This window comes from Mercenaria mercenaria, unplaced genomic scaffold, assembly GCF_021730395.1.
Source record: "Mercenaria mercenaria strain notata unplaced genomic scaffold, MADL_Memer_1 contig_4156, whole genome shotgun sequence".
Classification (NCBI taxonomy): Eukaryota; Metazoa; Mollusca; class Bivalvia; order Venerida; family Veneridae; genus Mercenaria; species Mercenaria mercenaria.
In genome coordinates, this window is record NW_026462364.1 from 1 (window position 1) to 24,819 (window position 24,819).

The 24,819-nt window shown below is 36.2% G+C and overlaps 1 protein-coding gene across 1 annotated transcript in view; it reads right to left on the minus strand.

Moving 5' to 3' along the window:
• Nucleotides 1-4,481: 4,481 nt before the first annotated feature.
• Nucleotides 4,482-24,819, minus strand: part of LOC128553663 (uncharacterized) — a 35,041-nt gene continuing 14,703 nt past the window's right edge. The window contains exon 2 of the mRNA XM_053534837.1: nt 4,482-6,166. Within this exon, the coding sequence (XP_053390812.1) occupies nt 4,580-6,154 (1,575 nt within the window). The 5' untranslated portion in view covers nt 6,155-6,166 and the 3' untranslated portion in view covers nt 4,482-4,579. The remainder of the gene's footprint in view (nt 6,167-24,819) is intronic.

Below are 24,819 nucleotides of genomic sequence, written 5' to 3' on the forward strand. Positions count from 1 at the left end.
GATCCCTGGCAGCTACTCGGGAATTTTCAGAAACGCTTTTCAGTGTTTCCCACCCAACTAGAGGTGTACTGGTCAGGAACCCAGGCAATCTCTGCGTGTATCAGAGCTATACACCGGACACGTTAAAGAACCAGACTGTCTATTCGCAACAAGCTAGGCTAAGTTAGCCGGACAAGCCTGTATCTGATTTCTGATCTATCTGTCGTGGGGGCTTTGTCTCACTCTGTCCCTCTGGTCAGATCGCTCTGTGTCTGTACTAGTAGAGGATGAATTATGTGCCCTGTGTGGCTGCATTTGAACTATGTGTGATGCCGAAAAATTCTGGGATGTCGTGTGTATGTAGAACGAACGTTTCTGTGCAATTTTACTATTTTTATTTTATCCACAATAGTTCAAATTAACAAAAGGTATAAATTTGTAACAAAATAAGTAGTCAGCTTTTTGAACACTGGTTATCCAGTTAATATAATTAGATAAGAAATTTAGTGTCACTTTCAACGTCGGTTAACCGAACTAACAAGAAATTAAACATTAAAGTATAACACGCTTGTTCTGTGGAGTCCACTAACTGTCTTTTTACCTGAATGCTGCATTATTTCTTATCTTTTCAATTTAAGATCTTCAACCAATGAAATCACAGATTAATATCTTGACAACCAGTATATTCGAATTATGTAAATTATTCTTATACAGCCTTCTGTAGATCTTATCACATTTATGGTAGTGATCGAAGGAAGTCGCAAACAATGGAACAAAGACCTTGTTAGAAATTATCTACACTTCGCGCTCTTGCATTGCATAACAAATTATCTGCTTAATTGTCTACACATATTACAGAACCTAGCAACTTAAAAGTTTACAGCAGGACATATGTAATGAAATTGATCATGAAAAGGGCGCTATATAAATCTGGTATAATAATAACAATAATAATAATTTCGCAATAAGCATCTGACATTATGTATTTCGCGTTTAAAGACCCACCACAACCTAGTGACCTACTTTTTTCTCCCACTGAAACGTCATGAAAATCATTCTTATAATACATGTAATATATAGCTATACTACAAGTTTTTAGATGAACAATTTAGGCCCTTCCTGAATAGATGTGTTTTCACATCAGTCAGACTTATCTTCATCTGCAAACGTATTCAGTCAATCTCGTTTCAGCATAGTTTTAAAACATAGATGAATAACAATCTTACACTGTATAAGCAAAGAGTGATCGAAATTTAACTAAATACACTGATTACTGTACATATTGCTGAATACAGTTATTTTGTGGTGCGTCTTTAACATTTTAGCAATAATCATGGCGAACTGATGTTCTATAATAAGCTAATAGCCTGGCTCCCTGGCTGCATGGTTATTATTTTATATAAATACTGCAAGCAAAATAAGAAAATCTTTAGCCTCTAAAATAGCACATTTTATCTGATGGCTGAACCAGAAATGCAAAACTTTAACCAGAAGTTTTATGTTCAAAAGGGGGCATAATTTGACCAAAATGCATGTCAAAGTTATGGAACGTGATGCAATGAACTAGTTTTATAACCCAGAAGCTGCATTTATTCTGCAGATAGTAACTTGCACGCAAAACTTAAACCAGAGTTTTCTAAATCTAAAGGGGGCATAATCTGCCCAAAACACATGTCAGAGTTATGGGACTTGACCCAGTGAGGTTGGTAATTGATCTAGAAAAATAAAAAATAAGTTTTAAACATAATGTTATTATATGCCTTTAAGTAATAGCTAGCAAGTATGTACTTTCATGCAAAACTTTAACCAGGATTTTCTAAGTCCAAAAGGAGGCATAATTTGGCTAAATTGTAGGTCAGAGTTATGGGACTTGATGCTATCAGCTAATTTTATAACCCCGAAGACACATGTGAAGTTTCAATTCAATATCTTCATTAGTTTTTGAGATAGTAACTTGCATGTAAAACGTTAACCAGAATTTCTAAGTCCAAAAGGGGGCATAATTTGCTCAAAATACATGTCAGAGTTATGGGCTTGACCCAGTGAGGTTGGTATTTGATCTAGAAAAAGAAAAAAAGGTTTCAAAGCTATATGCCTTTTAGTAATTGCTGTACTGTACTTGCACACAAAACTTTAACCAGGTTTTTCTAAGTCCAAAAGGGGGCATAATTTGGCCAAAATGCAGATCAGAGTTATGAGACTTGATGCTATCAATTAGTTTTATAACCCCGAAGACACAGGTAAAGTTTCAATTCAATATTTGCATTAGTTTTGGCGATAGTAACTTGTAAAACTTTAACCAGGATAATCTGCTTAAAATACATGCCAGAGTTATCTTTTTTCCATTATTTATTCAATTTAGCTAAACTTTATGACAAAATGATAAAATTTCATTCAAACTTCTTTGTAAAGTGTGCTTCATCCCTGAACATTGCTTTAAGGGCCCTATTCTTTGACAGATCGGTGACCCTGGACTAGCAAAAATTATATTGGCTTTGCATTCATGTAACTGTAATATATATTTTACTTCATATTTTCCTTTGTATATCGACGCCCCAGAATAAGAAGGGCGTAAGTGTTAGTTACGCCCTTTTATGAATCATACATTTTTTCAAACTACACACCAAGGGGCATAATTCTGTAAAAAAAAATTTTTGTCACAAACTGCTGTGTTGACCAAATTCACCAATAACAAAAGGGCGTATGTGAAAAGTTTTTCAGAATCCCAGTAATAGAAGGGCGTATCTGCACTTAATTGTTATACCAGAAAAGTCAACTTACGCCCTTAGAATTAGAAGGGCGTATCTGTCATAGACAGTGTTTTTCATTTTGCCGAAAACTACGATTTTCCACTTACGCCCTTCTAATTCTGGGGCGTCGATATATTCTGTAAATACACTGGCTTTACACCTACAATTTTTTAGACTTTTAAGTATAGCTTCACCCATTTCTCTATTAAAGGTGTAGTTTATAATGATCTAATTCTTGAAAATAGATCACAAATCCTCTGTTAAATATGCACCCTTTTGTATGAGAGCACATTCCTGTTGCCTGATAAGCCATTACAAGCTGAGGGCAGGCCATAAATCTGTAAATTAGCTTCGGCTCATTAAATAGTGGCTAGCACATGAAACCCTTAGATAACATGTCACAGTGATAGCAGCTGATTATCACTAAAAGAAATTAATGGGAATTTGTCTCACAAATTTGTGAGACACTGTAAGCCAACTTTCACCAGTCCCTATGTTCGGAGCCAGGGGCAATAAAAAAAGTCAATGTAGAAACAACCTGCTGGAGTTACTTCCCTCTTAATGAATAATCATATATATATAGAACAAACATAGGGACGGGAGCCAGTCTAATAAGCTAAATGCTTATAGCCAAATGCTACAAGTGAATGCTAATTTCCAAACAATGAATTCTAATCTTGAAAGAACCAATTGCTATATTTATTTGTTGGTGCTTATTTAGGTGAAAAGCATCACGTCATAGTGCTGTGGAATCTTTAAATTGCCAATGACCTCAATGATATAACTTTTTTCTCTCAAAATTTAGGAACTATATTCGTATGGCTTATTCTCTCTTATAGAACATGTTCTTGCTTTATTTTAATCTATAAGAACATTATATGCCTAAAGATATTGAAGATTTACATTCTTATATGGAAGGTCAGTGCACCACGCTATGACAGCGTCCTGGGAACAGCAAAACCACTATTAGTATGTCTTAAACAAGATATGCAAGCTCCATAACTTCTGATTTCCACTCCTAAATTCCACTTTGTTTAGTTCTGCCCATTGTCTTCTCATTTAGGACAAATCCATTATTTTATCAGGGGACCATACGTCGCTTTTCATTAATTGCACGGATGTTCCATGTATACCGACGTATGAATACATTTGCGGATGTCTCTAAATTTTATTTCGGTACTTTCTGTTCGAACCAGGGCTACAGGGCATTTCCACTTCATGAACAGGTCCTGCAACATTTTTATTTATGTCATGTTGGGCGACCTTTGTTTTACCACTTTTTATATTTTAATAAAATCTACATAGGACCTATTAATTCCTATGTGCGATTTAATATCTTCTCTGTAGTCGTATAAAGTCGTACCTAGAAGTTAGTACGTATTAGAACTGTATGAGTTCGTAAGTCATTAGTACAATTTATGACGTCCTACGCTAGAGTTAGTTAAGTACAAGCTAAATGAAAACATAAATGCGCAATGATTATTGCTAAATTGAAATTACACCGAATTTTAATGCAGTTAGAGTAACAAACTGGAATCCTACCTCACAAGACAAAGAACGCCAGAAATGTGATCAATATTCTAGAATTTCATAACAACTGACATTTAAAGACATGCTTGTCACTCTTTCAACCGTTGTGATTTTAAACAATAGTCTGCCGCGAAAATAAACTCGGACATCATTAGTGATTGTAAAATGCGGCAAGTTTTGAGAAACCATGAAACTCATGGTTTGCTTCTTTAAATCTACTGTGAACTTACTTACCTTACTGACGTTTTCTGAGCATAGTGCAACATCATTCCATGCGTAGTAGACATCTCCGTTACCAACATCGGCATTCTTTGCAGCTGTCAATGCCATGCAAGCAAACGCCTTTTCCAACCCAACAGACATGCGATATCATCTGAATGTCTGGAGAAAATGTTACTTTTCGAACAAGTCACATTTCTCCATCTTTCTGATATGCCTTTCGTTCCTATACAACAATATTGTACGTCAATGGATTTATTGCTGGAGTAAGTAGGACTTACAACACAAAGCTGTCCACTAATGCCAATTATTGTTAGTAGAATTATTCCAATGATGGCTGGTACAGTTAGTAAAAGCACTCTAGAATATCCCAATATGCATCCTTTTAAAGTAAGAACAGTTTCTACAGTATCTATTTGCTGTTCGGTGAAAGGTATTTGTTTTTCTAAACCAGCGCGCATCATTTCTCTGGTTTGTTCTACATTTTCCGCCGTTTTGAGCAATATGGACAGTTTCATACCAACTGCCTCAGTAGAAAGGGAATCATCCGTAATTTCTACAGGTTGTCTTAACATTGTCTTTACAGACACACATTTAGTTCCGTCAAATTTTGCCAACAAACTTTTAAGAACTTCAGTGAGGCATTCTGCAATGCCCTCTTCCGCGTTCCGACACCGATGCACGTGATCAAATATAAGCGTTTTAATTGTATATGAAGGCAAATCGTACACAATTTTTGGACTCACTTTCTTTCCAATAAAAGCTATGGAACTTGTATGTGTGTTGTCAGGTCTTCTTATGAGCATCTTTAATGTTTCATTCGCGCCGTCGTTTCCGTTGAAAACATATTTCAGCAATCTGTACACCTTCCGATGATTCTCCGTCATTGCGTGTCTTACGAAGTTCTGTTCCGTCTCGGTGATTGTGATCTTGACCTCCGTTTTGTGTTTTGGATGATCGGCTTTGTAAACCTTTATAACAAGAGCACTTCCGGTCTCTAGAATCATTTCAATCCATTCGTTACAGCATACTTCTATTTCTTTTGGCAAACACGTTTCAAAATGCCACCTCGACGCTGCAGAAATATCGAGGTAAACAATCCGTTCGCGTAACGCTGCGGCTTCTTTAAATACAAGTTTAATTTTTGATGCTGGTCCATGCTGTCCGGATAAACTGAACTGTTCAAATACCTTATCGAGTTTAAGACTAAGTCCCGATATCACGTTTTTCAGCTCTTCATGAAACAGATCTGACAAGTCTGATGTTAGCTTTTGTAACAGTGTGTAGTCCTTAGCTGAATATTCTGTAAGGACAAATATAAAGTCGAACTCGTTAGGGTAACTGTTTTTCGTACCCTCATAAAAACTTCCTATTTGTAGAAGGTTTTCTTCGCTGCATTGTTCATTAAATTGAATCAGGTCTTTTTTATCAACTGCACTTATAAAATTTTGGTATGTATCGCTATTAAGAGCTCTTTGAATAACTTTTGAAACAAAGCTTTCAACATTATCTTTTACATGCAGAATTTCATTTTGTTGCACAGTAATAGCACATTTTTCTTGAAATATTTCTTCCCAGACCTGTTCTTTTAAATAACTTCTTTGCTGCGAAGCCAACAAGGGTGTAGCTTTGTCAACACTGACGTCGTCTTCAATAACGCAGATTGCTTCTGCCATTGGCCGGCAGGCCTGAAATATTTATAAAACTGTTTATTTTATTTTGAATATGTTTCAATGTATGTTTGCTTCATTTTCGCTAAACGTTTCGCGTGCGAGATAGATCCAGATGATCAGTTTAATACTTTTATCCGAATAAATAACCATATTGTGACTTTAAAGAAACAGGAAACAAAAAGGGTTATAACAGCCCTATATTGAACTCATCTGACCTTGACATTTTGACCTAGAGTATATAACATGACATGCTGTCTAATAAATATAACAATTGCGTTAAGTACGAAAATTATTCAGTCCGGAATATGACAAATATGGCCCTGATAAATGGTTAACATGTACACTTTAGAAGTCAGTGAAAGAACCAATTGTTTCTAGTATATCTCCGATATGACATGATATCTAATTTACCTGCCCAGTATCGCGTCTCAGCCCATACTGACTGAAACAGTACTAATAAGCACTAAACTCTAGTTCGGATATCATTAACCTATATCATATGTATGACAGCTAGCATTATAGCTCAATCTATTAACCACTGCACCACCGACTCCCTGAATCAACAGATATGACATTGAAAACAATGGACCGTCATGGTTAGAAATGCCTTAAAAAAGATTTTGAAAGTATCTTGGTCTGTTTCGTCCGGTACATACTAGTGTTCCTCTAGCTTGTATGTCTTTTGAAAAAGCCATAGAGAACATGCAAACTCATCATTAAGCTCAAATTAATCTGGCAAAATAAGCTTAAAATATGCGATGCTCATAGTTTTGGTAAATAGCGAACATATGCAAAGTTCAAGAACATATTTGAGTTTGAAAACTACCTTAATGTAATTGAAAATGGGAAAGGTTCGATCCTATTATGCAAAAATAGGATAAGTGTTCATAAACTGGAAATTGAAACAGATAGATACAGTAATACACCCTAGCAAATAGGAGATAATCTGAGGAAATAGAAGATGAACCGCGTGTGATTTTGTATCCGATATAGCGAAGCTGTGTAAAACTTTCAGTAACCTGCCATCTTTGCAGCAATTTATATTATTATTAAGCAATGATGATGAAGCAGTAATTAGTTTAACAACAAAATTTATTTATGCTTGTTTAAATGCAAGAAATGTGGGTGCGTAGTTTACAGAGAACAGATATGATACTGCTAAGAGCGAATTAAGCTAGTCATACTATTATATTTTCTGCCAGTATTACATGATACCTATTTCTGATTACAAAATAGTATCTACTGGCATGTCTGTTTGTTCATTATTGTTTATCATTACTTTTTTCTATTGATTTATAGTGTTAGCGATACCTTTTCTGGAACTTTATGTATATATCAAAATTGTCATGTTCGAGAGGGCCCGAAATTGGAAATAAAAGATATTCAATTATATTCTATGATATTCTATTGCAAAAAAAAAACGGTTCGTTTTTTTTTCCACATGTATACAGTACATTTTCGTACCGTTGCATGTAGGCGGGGATTACTTTTATTTACGCTATCCTGTAACTTTGGAACATGGTTTGGTTTTTTTTAAAACTCTCCAGCGGTGATTTTGCCACTAACGATTACAAGGTAGTACATCACTGTTTTATTTTATTTGTTCATTTCCTTTATCTTTACGTTTTGTTATACATTAATCGTTATCATATTAATACATACACTGCTACCACCTTTTCGTACGATTGCATGTAGGTGGGGATTATTTGCTACTACCTCTTCGTACCATTACATGTAGGTGATGATTATTTGCTACTACCTTTTCGTACCATTGCATGTAGATGGGGATTATTTGCTACCACCTCTTCGTACCATTACATGTAGGTGGGGATTATTTGCTACCACCTTTTCGTACCATTGCATGTAGGTGGGGAATATTTGCTACCACCTTTTCGTACCATTGCATGTAGGTGGGGATTATTTGATACCACCTTTTCGTACCATTGCATGTAGGTGGGGATTATTTGCTACAACCTTTTCGTACCATTGCATGTAGGTGAGGATTATTTGCTACTACCTTTTCGTACCATTGCATGCAGGTGGGGATTATTTACTACCACTTCTTCGTACCATTGCATGCAGGTGGGGATTATTTGCTACCACCTGTACGTACGATAGCATGCAGGTGGGGATTACTTGCTACCACCCTTTCGTACCATTGCATGTGGGTGTGGAATATTTGCTACCACCCTTTCGTACAATTGCATGTAGGTGGCGATTATTTGCTACCACCCTTTCGTACCATTGCATGTGGGTGTGGAATATTTGCTACCATCTTTTCATACCATTGCATGTAGGTGAGGATTATTTGCTACCACCCTTTCGTACCATTGCATGTGGGTGAGGAATATTTGCTACCACCCTTTCGTACGATTGCATGTGGGTGAGGATTATTTGCTACCACCTTTACGTACGATAGCATGCAGGTGGGGATTATTTGCTACCACCTTTTCGTACCATTGCATGTAGGTGATGATTATTTGCTACCACCTTTTCGTACCATTGCATGTAGGTGGAGATTATTTGCTACCACCTTTTCGTACCATTGCATGTAGGTGGAGATTATTTGCTACCACCTTTTCGTAGCACTGCATGTAAATGATGATTATTTGCTACCACCTTTTCGTACCATTGCATGTAGGTAGGGATAATTTGCTACCACCTTTTCGTACAATTGCATGTAGGTGAGGATTATTTGCTACCACCTTTTCGTACCATTGCATGTAGGCAGGGATTATTTGCTACCACCTTTTCGTACCATTGCATGTAGGTGAGGATTATTTGCTACCACCTTTTCGTACCATTGCATGTAGGTGGAGATTATTTGCTACCACCTTTTCGTACCACTGCATGTAAGTGATGATTATTTGCTACCACCTTTTCGTACCATTGCATGTAGGCAGGGATTATTTGCTACCACCTATTCGTACCATTGCATGTAGGTGAGGATTATTTGCTACCACCTTTTCGTACCATTGCATGTAGGCAGGGATTATTTGCTACCACCTTTTCGTACCATTGCATGTGGGTGAGGATTATTTGCTACCACCCTTTCGTATGATTGCATGTGGGTGGGGATTATTTGCTACCACCTTTACGTACGATAGCATGCAGGTGGGGATTATTTGCTACCACCTTTTCGTACCATTGCATGTAGGTGGGGATTATTTGCTACCACCTTTTCGTACCACTGCATGTAAGTGATGATTATTTGCTACCACCCTTTCGTATGATTGCATGTGGGTGGGGATTATTTGCTACCACCCTTTCGTACGATTGCATGCAGGTGGGGATTATTTGCTACCACTTCTTCGTACCATTGCATGTAGGTGAGGATTATTTGCTACCAATTTGACTAAAGTACTTGATCTGCTAAACGAAGATCTGAGAACGACCCATTCACATACGTCTTCTGTATATTTTGGATATCCAGTATTGCTATTTTTATTTTAACCAATCAGACGGCTTGTTCGAATGTTGAAGAGCAAGAAAAATATGCAGTAATTCCAGGGCTCGAACCCGTGACCCCTCACTTACAAAGCAAGTGGCATACCGACTGAGCTAACCGGCTATCTTACACATTACCACATAAGAATTGTAAATATCAAAAGTCAAGGCTACAGGTAGATTTGCAAAATGTTGTAAGTTAAGCTCTGACTGGCTAGCGAAAGGGTCGTCAGAACGAGGCTATAAATAGGTCGTTCTCAGATCCTATGCGTAACGTAATAGGAGATGTACTTTAGTCAGATTGATTTGCTACCACCTTTTCGTACGATTGCGTGTAGCTGGGGATTATGTGCTACCACCTTTACGTACCATTGCATGTAGGTGGCCTTTTGCGTACGATTGCATGTAGGTGAAGATTATTTGCTACATGATTATGGTTTGGAGAGGCTGCGTTCTTGGCACGTGGTATTTTTCTTTTGGGCATTTATCATTGTTTCATAACTCAACGAAAACCATGAAGCGCTAATTGTGCTCAACTGTGTATAATAAATTTCGGCAGTTAATCAGGATGGTTTGCCAATAAAATTATTGCTAATTTTGCTTTGAAAACATTAAATATATGCATACTTAATATAAATGTGACTTAAGTGGGCTGCTAAGACTTCAAATAAACCGAATTATAGATAGATAGATCTTTTATTCCTTCTTAAGAAGAGAAGCATGTACATTTTTGTAGATTCTAATAATACAAACATTATCACAATCACATGCATACAAGACGTAATATACACATTAATGGTGAATCTAACATACTTCAAAAGTAATAGTTATAATTTTGCATATATACAGTTATAGACAAAAATATCAAAGATTGGTTGATATAATAAAACCTGTCTATGAACAGATATAATATACCAGCATAATTGTTTATTGTGAAAATTAAAAAAATATAAGTATACATGATCATTTTAGTGATAGAAAATATAGTTCAATGTAACTGATGAAAATTAGATGCAAAGAAGTTTAATCCTTGGTCAAAACGAAAGTGAACAATATAGACAAATGGAAAAACAAGGAAGATCTAAGTATACTGTATTTCATCGAACTTTAAATGTATATTAATTCCCGTAAGATATGATCTTGCAAAATCAAAATGCAAGATCAACAGTAGGATAGTATGATGTAAATAGTAATTACAATATACTCTCATGTACTATATACAAATATGATTTATAACATTTGACACTTAACACTTTCTTTCGGATGTAATCAACTTAACGTGATATACATATACAGAACATGTTTGTGTAACTTATAAATTGTTTCATGCATTTATGCATTGAAGTATTCACGTAACAGTTGCTACAACCTCGGTCAATTATATATGCGATTTAAAATCAACGACGAGCGAAACAGAGTCTTTTCGCCATTGTATATAAGTGGCTTAATGTGGACTTGAAACATTTTCCTCTCTTAGTATCGTTCATTTCGAACGAAATGAGTCCTGACATCATTTCAATGATCTGTTCTCGTGGTTTCTTTGCACAGAAACGTATATAATTTACGTTTCTTCAATACTGGTGTAATGTTAGCCATAAACTATATTTTATACTATTTTTGCGAACAAAACATGAGCAGATGTTCAACAATAATTCAGTATCTAAACTGCATTCAACACAAATAATTGTATATTTTCTTGAATATAACATACTTATTAGAAGTACCACCTACAGTAAGGTAAGTGATCTCTGTACAACTGACTGAAGTACCAGAATTATTGTATTCTGTATCTGATAGAATTCATAAAGGATGCAAGCTGCGCAGACACAAAAATCTAAATTCAATTTCAGGCCAATTGATCTCTTAACTATTTCTTTCCAGATATTCTGTTTTGGAAACGTAGCGTCAATTCGGAAAAATAGATTATTGTCTTTTATGCAAACCTTTCACTTCCTAATAGCCCTGCATAACAGTAACTGCCCACGCAATATAATCAGTTCTGATTATGTGGTAGGTGTAGATATGAAAGTCCTAAAGTAATAAAAACAACACTTGTATGTAGGTATCCTGTGAATTTTGCAAATTAGTGTTTGTTTGTCAAATAAATAAACCTAAAGAAATGCTCTACTTCATGTTGTTTAAATGTTGTATTTAAAAGACTGTTTAACAGTAAAAATATCTTAAGTGCATCCAGTATATTTGAGAACCGAAACCCGTTCTTAACCATTACTACGATGTCGGCTGAAAATGCTATATCAGTTACAGTTAGGCAGAACATTGAGCCGTTTCTGTAAGGTTGTACTTCTGAACCATTGCCAAGCGGCAAATAAGACCATTGCCAGTCACACATACAAGACGCCTTTTAATTTCAGGCATGTGTGTAGTTGCCTACAGAAAAACTATTTATTGTAACTATTTATCATGAAAGATTTTTCTAATTCAAAAGATGGTTTTTGTGAAAAATGTTTTATTATTTTATTAATTGCAATGTTTCACTTTCCTTCAAAATGTGGCTTTATTAGTTGGAGGTAAACATTTTGTTTTCTTAAAATGTTAAATCATTTCACTTTGAATTCAACGAAAAGTAGCTCGATTTTCATGAACACAGATTTCAGCAGTCTGAACTTTCATGTGACCAGACTCTGTACATCTTTAGTTTACAAGTTACTACACTGTAATCAGGGCTATTTCTGATACTGCCCTTACTGAATTAAAAACATAAAAGACATGTTTTGAAAAAACTATTAATGATTATAAAGAGTATGTTTTGTACCTACTATGCACTATTTAGAGTTGCATTAGACTGAAAGTATGCATTTATTCAGTCTGGATGTATTTTTGTAAGTCTACTGTTCTATGCCATAATCCAACCTCCAGTAATTAAACATTATATATATTTCTATTTTACATCTACGAATTTTCTGTGTGTTACAATAATGAATACAAAATTCTGTATTCAACTTCCGTCGGATACAGAAATAAATATTGGCGTAATTATGGCGTCTCAACGTTCCATGCGACACAAAGTTCATCGTTTCAAACTTATTTGTCTAACATTATAGTCTATTTCGGCTTATAAAGGACTGAAAATAAAGATGTCTTGGGCTCTCGTGGGATCCAGGCCTGGCAAAATCCACTCGATCAGAATGCAACATTGCACACCAAGGTTCTGTTAAAATTTAGTAGGGAAATTTTATTAGGAGAAAGAAACATCAATAGGTTTAAAGCACGCTTCTATAATGAGAAACATTTAAGAATTCAACTTATCGAACTGTCTTTTTATTAATCAATTCCAAACATCTTTGTTTTTGAAGTTGTAGAAATACTTACATATAATCTTATATAAAAGATCAACATACAATTTTTACAAAATGTGAACGGAGGTAGTATACCTTAATATTTGTATGTGCGCATGCCCAACCGGAAGCTAACGTGAGGATTTACGACAACGTATGTATTTGGATAGACAGACCACCGCTAAATCCGACTGTTCTTTATTTCATATAAAATCCGCTTTCTTTATAACGGCTTTTCGAAATTTTCTAGCATATCAGATTTCCAGAGACTTATATCCCAAAAAAGAACTATATCGCTACTTTAGAAAAACATAAAGAAAAGGGGGTGTTAACTTTTATGTAAGAAAACTGCAGTTCGTGAAATAATACCCGCTGCATTTACTCCTTTTCACTTTTTTCAGTATCTCTTTTCGAGATATTGAATTCTTACGCCGCCATTTTTACCTAGCATGCGATAAGAACATGCCGATTTCGATAGAATGCTATGTGATACATAAGGAGACGCGGCAGAGTAAAAGAAAACACGATGCTATTGAGAAAGGGCACGATGAAAGAGTGAAAGTTTAGCACTTTTATATTTGGACTACTGCGACCAGACCAGCGGAAGTGTACATTTGATTTACCCTAGAAGTAGGTATGAATAAGTGTACACATAAATATTTATCAAGAATAAGATGAAAACTAAATTTTACTAAAATAGCTATTTGTTTTAATGGCGGCCATTTTGATAATCTTCTGAATTTATAATTTAGTATATATATATATATATATAAAGATCTCCAAGGATGAAATGTTACCGGTATTACAAAATCTATTTAATTTAATGCTAAATTCTGTCTGTATACCAGAATCCTGGTGTAAAGGTGTAATTTTCCCAATCTATAAGAATAAGAAAAAATGTGACATCAACAGCCCAGATATTTACTGTGGTATAACCATTTTGAGCTGTCTTGGTAAACTTTTCACTGGTACTGAATAATAGGCTTAATAACTTTTTAGAATTGTCCGGTCTTTTAAATGAAGAGCAAGCAGGTTTTCGTAACTTTTTCACAGATTTTATTTTCTATCTCTCTTAATGATCTAGTTGAACATATTTCAGGTAAATACAATGGTTTAGTTCTTTTGTCAAATGTCGTTAAAGATAAACTAAGTGATGACACGGTCGAAGTTTACTTAAAACTGTTTTTAGTTTAAACAGTATTTATTTCAGTCAATCAGGTACACATAACATAAACATCATTGTAACAAATACAGTTAGGATTAGGAAAAAAGTTACAAGGTAACTTATATGAATCCATATCCTAATACATACAAATAAATTTTTTGTTATGACAGGTTGCAACAAGATTAGTACTGTTAAATGATTAACGTCGTAGAAAAATTAACTTAGAAGAAAATTGAAGTAGAAACTGGTAAAAACTGAGTATTTTTCAACCTAATGTAGACGGATGAAAAAAATACGAAAATAGAAGAAAGTAATGTAAAATATATATATATTCAGCTACTCGGGGACCTCCACTCACCAACCGTTGTGACTCGGATCAAAACGACCTGTCGCAGCTATAAATTGCTGAGCTTTGATTATGACATGCTTATTTTGTTCAAAAGACAGATGCTCGTTCCCGAACAGAAGGTTGTCAATCGTAGCGGGACAAGGGAGGTTAGTCAAAAGATTTTGCCTTTGCTGGGTGTAGTTGGAACAGGATAAATAGAAATGACTAACTGTTTCGACTAAGCCGCAACTACACAAGGGAGAGTCAATTAGTGAACGCCGATGGAGATCAAAGTTTAATGAACTACAACCCAGTCTTAGGCGAGTATGAAGCATCTGGAGCTTGCGCTGACCAATTTTAAACAGAGCGTTGGGTTTCAGATTGCTTCTATCATTTAAAGCATTTTTGAAAGAATGGATGGTCGTTTGGTCTGTAATAGAAGCTGGTAAACTGTTCCATTCCCGTATAGCAGAGGGTAAGAAAGATGTTCTATAGAACTCTGTTCTACATTGTATCAACGGTAACCTTTGAGAGTGTCTAAGTTCAAACCTATGATCAACTCTGGGAGGAATCAAATTGCATAAGTAGCTCGGCACTAGTTCATTTTTCATTTTAAATAAAAGGGAAAGTTTATGTTTTCTACGTCTTTTAACTAAGGGCTCAATACTGGATTCGTGGTAAAGTTTATCTATGTTACAATATTTAGTTGCTCCCATTATTATTCTTAATGCTTCAATTTGAACGGACTCTAATTCTGATTTTAAGTAGTCGGAACAGTTGTCCCAGACGACATCGCCGTATTCAAGTAGAGGACGAATAAACGAGACATATAGTCGTTAAAGATTCTGTCTAGTTAAAAGGTATTTAAAGGAACGTAGAAGTGCAAGCCGTTGCCAGGCTTTATTGACTGTGTTTGTGATATGTGCATTCCACTTGCAGTCTTCCGACAATGTTAGACCTAGATGTTTGTGTGTACTTACAGGATTTAACAAGACATTATCAAAATATAGGTCAGGATGTACAGGTTTTGTCGTTTTTCTAGAGAAGGTGAGAGTCTCAGTTTTGGAAGGATTAAAAGTGACCAGCCAAGTCCTAGACCATTTCCGAACTGTCTCGAGATCTTGGTTTAAGGTTGCTGCCGGCGTAGCAGGATCATCGACAATAATGTACATACTAGTGTCGTCGGCAAACAACCTCACATTTGAACGTAAATTGAGAATAATGTCGTTTATGTAGACAAGAAATAGAGCAGGTCCGAGGATTGAGCCTTGAGGGACACCAGCATTGATGGATGACCAATCAGACGAGGTATTGGCAAATACCACTCTTTGCTTTCGAAGAGTGAGATACGATTTGAACCACTGAAGTAGGTTACCACAGACACCAATTGTGGACAATTTAAAAAGAAGACCTTTATGCCATACTCGGTCAAAGGCTTTGGAGATGTCGCAAAATACTACTCTTACTTCTTTACCGTCATCCATAGCCTTGCAAATGTCATTGTAGATATACACAAGCTGATTAATTGTGGAATCGCTACGTATAAATCCTGATTGATAACTACTGAGTATGTTATTTTGTGTAAGAAAATTGAAAAAATGTTTGTGTGTACATCGTTCCATAAGCTTCCCAACACAGCTAAGAAGAGATATTGGTCGGTAGTTTTGAGGGTCTGATGGATTAGACATTTTGTAAATTGGAGTAACATTTGCTGTCTTCCAGACTGAGGGAAAGTACGACTTGGTAATTAGTTTATTAAAAAATATAGCAAGCGGTGCAGCTAGGACGGAGGAGCCTTCCTTTAGAAGCCTTGGACTGACCATGTCCGGACCACAGGATTTAGATGGATTAATAGTCGATATTGCATCTGTAACATCTTGTTGTGAGATATGAATAGATGAAAGAATATGGGATGGTTGTTCTGGGCTAGCAGGTAGTGAGTGATTTCTGTCGTTAATGTCTGATTGTTCGCAGAAATACGAATTAAGAATATTGACCTTGTCTGTGTCTTCAGACGCTATCCTACCATTGTAAGACAATACAGGTAAAACAGTTGACTTGGATTTATTGGTAATTTTCTTAGAAAGTTTGAACCATGTTTTAGTATCAAAATTTTCTTGATTAATTTTCTCAATGATTTTATTTTTAAAGTCGCTTTTGGCTTTTCTTAGTTCTCGAATGGTTTCATTTCGTTTTTGCTTGAACTTATTCCAAGCTAATTCACTTTTAACTAACTTTGCCTTTCTGAATAGTCTGTTTCTCTGTCTGATTAGTTTTCGAATTCCGGAATGAAACCATGGTATATCTGCAGGACGAATAGTGACAATTTTAGAAGGGATTGTTTTAGAGGCAACATCAAGTATAGTATTGCTCAAGTCTTCGGCTACGGAATCTAAGTCATCGATATTTAAAAGGGTATCCCAGTCGACTTGGTCAAGTTCTTCTCGATAACTATCGAAGTCGGCCTGGTCGTATTTCCGTATTTTTCTTTTAAAAGCGGTGATTTTTGGTTTCTGAAATTTAAAAACTACAACGGTTGGACAATGGAATCTTGTGAGATCAGGTATAAAGGGATCTGCGGTGAAACTTGATATGACATGCTGCGGATTGTTTACAAATACAAGATCGATAAGAGATTGGGAGTTTTCAGTAAAATGGGTTGGCTCAGAAATTAGTTGCACAGAACTATATGAACTCATAAGTCTTGATATTTTGTTTTACTGGTCGTTTAGTACATTAATATTAAAGTCACCTGTGATAGCGACACTATTAGAACGAAAATGGGCTCTGTCTATGCTCTCTTCTAGGAGAGTCCAATATTCGTTGTTAGAATCGGGAGGTCGATAGAAGCCCCCAACAACTGTTTTTACTTCTTTATGCGGATGACATGTTTATATTTGCAGAAAATGAAAAAGATTTTCAGTCAGCGTTAAATGCTATGCATAGTTACTGTTTTATGTGGAAGTTAGAGATCAATACATCTAAAACTAAAATTCTAATGTTCAGTTACTGTTGGCGTACATTTATTAGCGCGGCAAAAATTTAGCGCAAACGCAATTTTTGGTGAAATATCTGATTCATGCGTGGACGTAAATTAGCGAGATCGATAATTTCCAATTTTAGCGCTGTCCGAGATAAGGCTCTCGGAGATTTACGGAGATCGGACATCTTTACAATAAATTGACCGAAAATAATTTTATGATCATAATTAATGATTCATAATTTTGATCATACGATTATAATTTATAAGTATTTACGTTCTTGTAGAATTAGACTAAGAGCACGTATAATCGAACGATGAAATGCTCAAGTACTGACTTTCCTTATCGTCACAATAGAATGAATATAGTTGAATACATGTACAAAAAGAGTGGAAACGGTTTTCATCTTCGTCCATAGTGATAGAGTTCGTTACTTCACAAAAAGGAAAGTTACAGCTTGTGTTTGATAGATATATTTTTAATAAGGACGACTTCAGAAGTCGTAAGGATAAAGTAGTAAAAACGTATTGGCGATGTATCATACAAGAATGTTCAGGTCGAGCTGTAACCATTGGGGAACTACCGAATACCGAAGATGCCCGAGGAACAAAACGCTACACCACCATAGAAGCCCTTAGAATTACCGATATCTAGTAAACAAACTGAAAAAAGAAAGCAAGAACTTACTCTGGAAGTAAATCATCTTAGCAATAAGCACGTTATTATTGTATTTTTCTTACACGCGATCTGTTTCAGGCCTGTACCACCATAAATAACCGAACATGAGCGAATATTTAAATTGATCATAAACATCAAATACATGGACGATCTTTTCTGAATACATAAAATTTAATAAGTATACTAACTGAATACATCTGCTGATAGATTTTACCTGTGAGATTCGTGTTCTAGGACTAAAAATAAAAAATTGCAAACTTTGCGCTAAACAAGCTATCAAAGAACAATAAGTGAAGGTAAAAAACAAAACTAAAAAGGTATATATATATATATAACTGCACTTGCAAAAAAGACTACGTCGATTATTATGAAATGAATACTTTCCTAGGAGATAAAAACGGGTGTTATTACGCCATGAAAAGGTCCAAATTTCTTGTAAGTTACTTCACTGCGGAAAATGGTTCCGTATACGGGAGTGTACGCATTCTGTATACTCCTTATATACGGGCGTATACGGGAACATTTTTCCCGTATATGGAACATTCCATATACAGGAATCCCGTATTCTTTAATTGGACATTGTATAAACCTATTCGTCGAAAATTTAAAAGACGTCAAACAAAGGTGGGAGGCATTGATCATCAGTGGCAGGCGGATTTAGCAGATTTACAGAGGTTAATGAAAGACAATGATCAGTTTCGTTATTTGTTGTGTGTCATTGATGTGTTTTCAAAATACGCTTGGGTTGTTCCAATTTATAATAAAACAGGTCAAACCTTGATTCAAGCGTTTGAGTCTATTTTGAAAACTTCAGGTCGATCCCCAAAATCCTTGCAAACTGACAAAGGATCTGAATTCAAAATTAAAAACTTTCAAAAGTTTTTAAAGTCCAAACATATTCATTTTTTCACTACAGAAAATCCTGAAACTAATGCAAGCATTGTTGAAAGACTTCAAAGAAGTTTGAAAAGTCGCATGTGGAAGTATTTCACACATGAAAAAACGCGACGTTACATCGATATTTTAGATGATTTGGTTCATGCCTACAATCATAGTTTTCATCGGAGTATTCAAACAACATCCGCATCGGTCACTGAAAAAGAACCTGAAGTATCACAACACTTGTACGGATCAAAAACAAAATTCAAACCTATCTTGGTCAAAGTGTATGATTTAGTTCGCATCAACAAAACAAAGCGAACTTTTGACAAAGGGTATCTCCCAAACTGGACCAAAGAATTATTCAAGGTCATTCACATTCGCCGTTCTTTACCACCAACTGTTCAGTTAGAAGATTTGGGTGGGGAAAAATTGAAGGACCCTTTTATTTGCCTGAAATTCAGACTATAAAAGACAAAGATATTTACGGAATTGAATCAGTCCTTGCTCGTCGCACAAGGAAAGTGGGTGGAAAAAAGATCAAAGAAATTAAAGTTCACTGGGAAGGTTATCCAAAGAAATTTGACAGTTGGATTCTAGAAAATCATTTGGTATAAAAGACACTACATATTAACAGGATGGCTCAGTCAGATTCGGCTAGCGTGGAGGTGGCAGACAATACTACGACGCTTTGTAAAACTCGTGAGCCAAAAAATCGCCTCACTTACATGTCACGGATTTTTGCCATTTACTTTGTGCTGGTGGTTTCCATCATTCAACTCTGTCTGAAATCTGAAGATAGGATTTGGTTAATTCTGCTCAGTAGCACACTTGGTTATATTTTACCCACCCCAGGTTTGAAATTCATAAAACAACCTACGTTGCAAAATCTAGCTATTGGTCACCAACGATGAATTCGTTTTACATAACGGTGCTCAGTGACAGCTCTATGAGCATGTTTTCTAACAATACCCAGAGTGAATTCAGGACAAAATTATCCAAACCCATTTATGTCAATAAAGATGATTATAAAATGGCTTTGGTGGAACTCATCATTCCTTCTCAAATTGTCAATGTGACAAAGGAGGGCTCTCAATTTCAAATTGTTACAACCCATGCTAAACTAGGCAAGGAATTTAGTAAATTTCCTTCCAGCAAGTGTAGGAAAATCAATGATCAGTACACGTTTCATTGCTGTATAAAATCTGGGGTATATTCTTCCCCAGAGCATCTCATTACTGAAATCGACAATACTATTCAATAAGAACTGGAAGACATTTTTCATAAAATGTCCATAGTGTTTCATATGGGTTATTCCCAATCAAGGAGACGTATCAAATTCAATACCGATACACAGCATGTGGGTATAAATTTCCATCCTAGTTTATTACTTAAGCTAGGGGGAAAAAGTCAACATCTGGGAGATGTTTATCCAGGGGATGAAAATCCTTTTCCTTACGGTGTGGATTTGAATGTGGGCACTGATCATTTATTCATTTATTCTGATCTGGCAGATTTTACTTTTCTGGGAGATATTGAGGCACCAATATTTCGTGTGGTTCCATTTGAACCGAGCAAGTTTTTGTCAATTTGCATTATGTCCCCATCTCCATATCCAGTTTTGATGAAATAGGTATAAATATAAGGGGTGACACTGGACAAACCGATCAGTTTGTTGGTGGCAAGTCTATGGTGAAGTTGCATTTTCGAAAGAAATCACGACTTAACTTATGATCACAATGTATCCCGTGTATCATGGTGTTCCTCGCCAATACGGTCATGGACTTGGGTCTATCTTTAAATAAGCTATCAAAACAACATCTCCTTTGGTGAAACCCATGGTTAGATCAGCACTTAGGGCCCTCAAACATGAAGGCCTGGGTGCAGTCAAGGATATTATGTTAGGAAGAAATCCAAGACAGGTGTTAAAGTTTCGTGGAGCAAGGGCGGTGAAGTCTGTTAGAAAAGCAGCAGCTTTATCCTTGGGAGAATCTTTGATCAAACCTATAAAAGGTTCAAAACCAAGGCGTCGTCGTCAGTACTCATTCCGACATCGTGAAAGAAGGGTGGTGGTGATACCACAACGTGGTCGTGGAAAAAAACGTTCACAAAGAAAATCTAGACCTCTCGATATTTTCGACTGAAAAATATGAAGCAACACGGTTCTTGCGAGTGTAGCAAAACGGAACTTGATGTTTCTGCTGTACCTCCAACAATGTCAGCCATGCAAGATGGACAATGGACGGAACATAACCCGATTTCAGCGCCCATCGAATTTATTATTCCTCCACAAACGGAAAAATGGACAGATTTGAATCAGTCCTTTTTGTACGTCAAATTCAAAGTGACTAAGGCTGATGGAACAGACCTGGAGGCTGGCACTGAAACTTCTGTGGTCAATATTTTTTTCCACAGTATGTTCAGTAGCATTGACCTGTATTTGAACAATAAACTGATTTCGACCAACACACACACCTATCCGTACAGAGCCTACATTGCAAATCTCTTATCCTACAACAAAGAATGTAAAACACACAACTGCGGGCGTTTGAACTCTGGGATAAAGATACATCCGGTCATATGCAGGCTAATACACGAGCTGGAGCTAATAGTGGATGTAAAGGTCGCAGAACTCGTATTGCCGAAAGCAAATCCTGTGAACTCATTGGAAGATTACATCTGGATTTATTCCTACAAGAGAAATACCTCCCAAATGGAATTGAAATACGCCTCAAGTTCAACAGAGCCTCACCCAACTTCTGTCTCATGGGCACAGCCGAAGGAAAAGTTGATATTCAGCAAGTGGGATTCAATGTGAGGACGGTTGATTTGCTTCCTGTGGTGGCCAACGATTTGAATCAGGCCATTAGCAAGCATAACATGAAGATCCCGATACGACACGCTGTAGTGAAAACATTCACGATCCCCGATGGACAGAGATCTAAAATTGATGGTCACTTGTTTCTTGGACAACTTCCAAAACAACTCATCATTGGTATGGTGAGAAATGCAGATATGAATGGAGACCCCGCCACCAACCCATTTGATTTCAGACATTTCCAATTGGCTAAACTAGAAGCCAGTATCGACGGGAAAACCATTCACAACAAAGCCTTCCAACCAGATTTTGAAAATGGAGAATGTTTGCGATCCTACATGTCACTCTACCAGGCAACAGGAGCTCTTGGACTCAACAGGTCGATAGGATTGACTATGACAGAATATAAAAGTGGATACACTCTCTGGGGATTTGATCTCACCGCAGATCAAGGCTGTGAGGAAGGTCAACTTCACCCTATAAAAACGGGGAACCTGAGGATAGATCTCCAGTTCGTCGCCTGAGTGGAACGATGCTCTATCTACCATTTTTTAAACGTGGTGAAAATCGCTTCCAAAGTTTAACTCTCGTCTAGTTTCTTTATTTCTGGGCGAAAACGATAATAAATATATCTACTTGTTCCTTGCGCTTAGTTCTTTCAGACTGTAAATGCTTTTAAATACATTTCGTTTTTACTTTTCTGCATTTCTACATTTTTCACTTCGGAGATAGAGCAAATATGACAAAAATAGAAAAAAATGTTAAAGGTGTATTGCTCTGTCGGGAGATAGAGCACTGTGAATTTACAAAATTGGACATAGAGCAAGATGGATTAAAAGGATGGTAGTGGTTTCGTCAAATCACCGGTTCGCCATACTTAATTTATATAGTAAGTGAGAAGTGGTTTCGTCATACTTATTGTTATAGTGTAATAATGATTGTTTGTTGGTCGTTTTATTGTTGATGTACTTTGTGTGGCAAACAAGTTGTTAATTATTTATACAGAAAATGAAAAGAAAAATAAATGATATAATTGCCGATCGATAATGTTTATTACAATTGTATATTGAAAAAAGAGCGAGAGCTCTTAAACAGTAATGACAGCCACTGTACTCATTTTGAAATTAAAGAAGGATTGGATCTGGTTTTTGTATCATCAAACTGATACAATATTATAGGCCATATTGCTTTCAAGATTTTCTTTGAGGAGGAGGACTCTAGGTGCATTATTTTTGGCACGCGCGGATACCTAGGTATATGACTTCCGTCGTGTCAACTGGATGGCTTACTCACATGAAAAAGCGAGGTTTAAAACAGTGGTGAGGGGCAGGTTTTCAAAGTCTGATTTGCCATTTTTTTACCATGCTGTCCGTATTGTTCAGGGTTAACTGAACTGCTACGCTATAGACATAATTGGCTATTAAACTAGGCACATTGGTCCTACTTATTTGCAGATGGGTATTCGCGACTATATCGTAGTATTGTGTTAAACAACAACAAAAAGATTTTGAAGTTTAATTACTCAGTAACCGCAATAATTATTGTCAACAATGAACAAAGATCTAAAATCTTTTTTAGTCGTAACTATTCTATTTGCCAAATACAACTAGCTTTTCATTACGTTGAGTAGGATTTTCCGTGTTTTGTTATCAGTTGGCATTAAGTTTGACATAATACTAAGCATTATAACAATACCTAATAACATTGTCTTTGCAACTAAATATTCTCAGTAATAACTGTATTCTTTCACAAAACGACAGTTTTTATATTGTGTTCAATTTTTGCATGTAACTGTACTTTTCAGTCATACCACTTCTCTTTTACACAACACAATCAATGTTATATTCACGTCTCTTTTTAGCTATTAGTATAGGCGGATTGTACGGCGTCCATCGTCCGTCTTCCTGCGTCAACATTGTACTTAAATTTTTTCTCCTCTGAAACTACTAGTTACATTTAAACCAAAACTTGGTCAGTAGAATTTTGGGATAGACCTCTATCAAGTTTGATCAAATGGTTAATCATGGCCCCTTAAAGGGCAGCTAGAGCAAAAAAATAGGAAAAACATTTTAGGAACTTCTCATGAACCGCTTGATGGATCTTTATCAAACAGTCTGTAGCATCATTATAACATCCTCTCACAAAATGATTCAGATGGAGACGATTGGCCCCTTTGAGGGGTTACCAGAGCTAAAATTAGAAATGCCTTTAAATGCTTTTATCTCATGAACCATTCAATGGTTCTTCTTCAAACTTGATTTGTAGCATCATTATAAGAATCTTCACCAAAATTGTTCTGTTAGTGGCACTTGGTCCCTTTCAGGGGCTATTTGATTTCAAAATAGAAATACCTTTAAACGACTTCCGATGAACCACTTGATGGATATTCACCAAACTTGGTCTAGAGACCAGTATAAGGTCCTTTCTCAAATTTGTTTGATTAAGGGCACTTTGCCCCTCTTAGGGGCAACTAGAGCTACAAATGGAAATACTTTCTGGTCATGAACTGCTGGACGGATCTTCATCAGAGATGGCCAGTGGCATCATTAGAGGGCTCTCTCTCAATTTTATTCAAATGGAGACTGTTTGCTCATTCTAGGGCTAAAATTAAAAATACCTTTAATGACTTCTTCTAATGAACAACTCAATTGACTGTCATCAGTCTCGGTCCGTAGCATCATTATATTGCCCCCTCCATTTTTTTTAATTGTGAGTTGGAGTGGGGGAGCGCATGGCCCCCTAAGGGGCCACTAGACCAAAAGCTACAAATGCCTTGAAATGACTACTTCTAAACCGCTTGATGGATCTTCATCAAACTTTTATTAGGTCCTTTAACTAATTTATTCAATTAGTGGGGCCTCTTTGGGGCTGCTAGAGTTGCAAAATAGTGATACCTTTTACTAAATTCCTCTCTAGATAACTCCTGAATGGGTCTTCATAAAACCTTGTCAGGAGCATCATTATAAGGTCCTTTACATGTTATGTCTTATATCAAATCTATTCAAATAGGGACACTTTGGCCCTTTTAGGGGCCACTAGAGTTGAAAAAGAAATAACTTTAGATGATTTCTTTCGA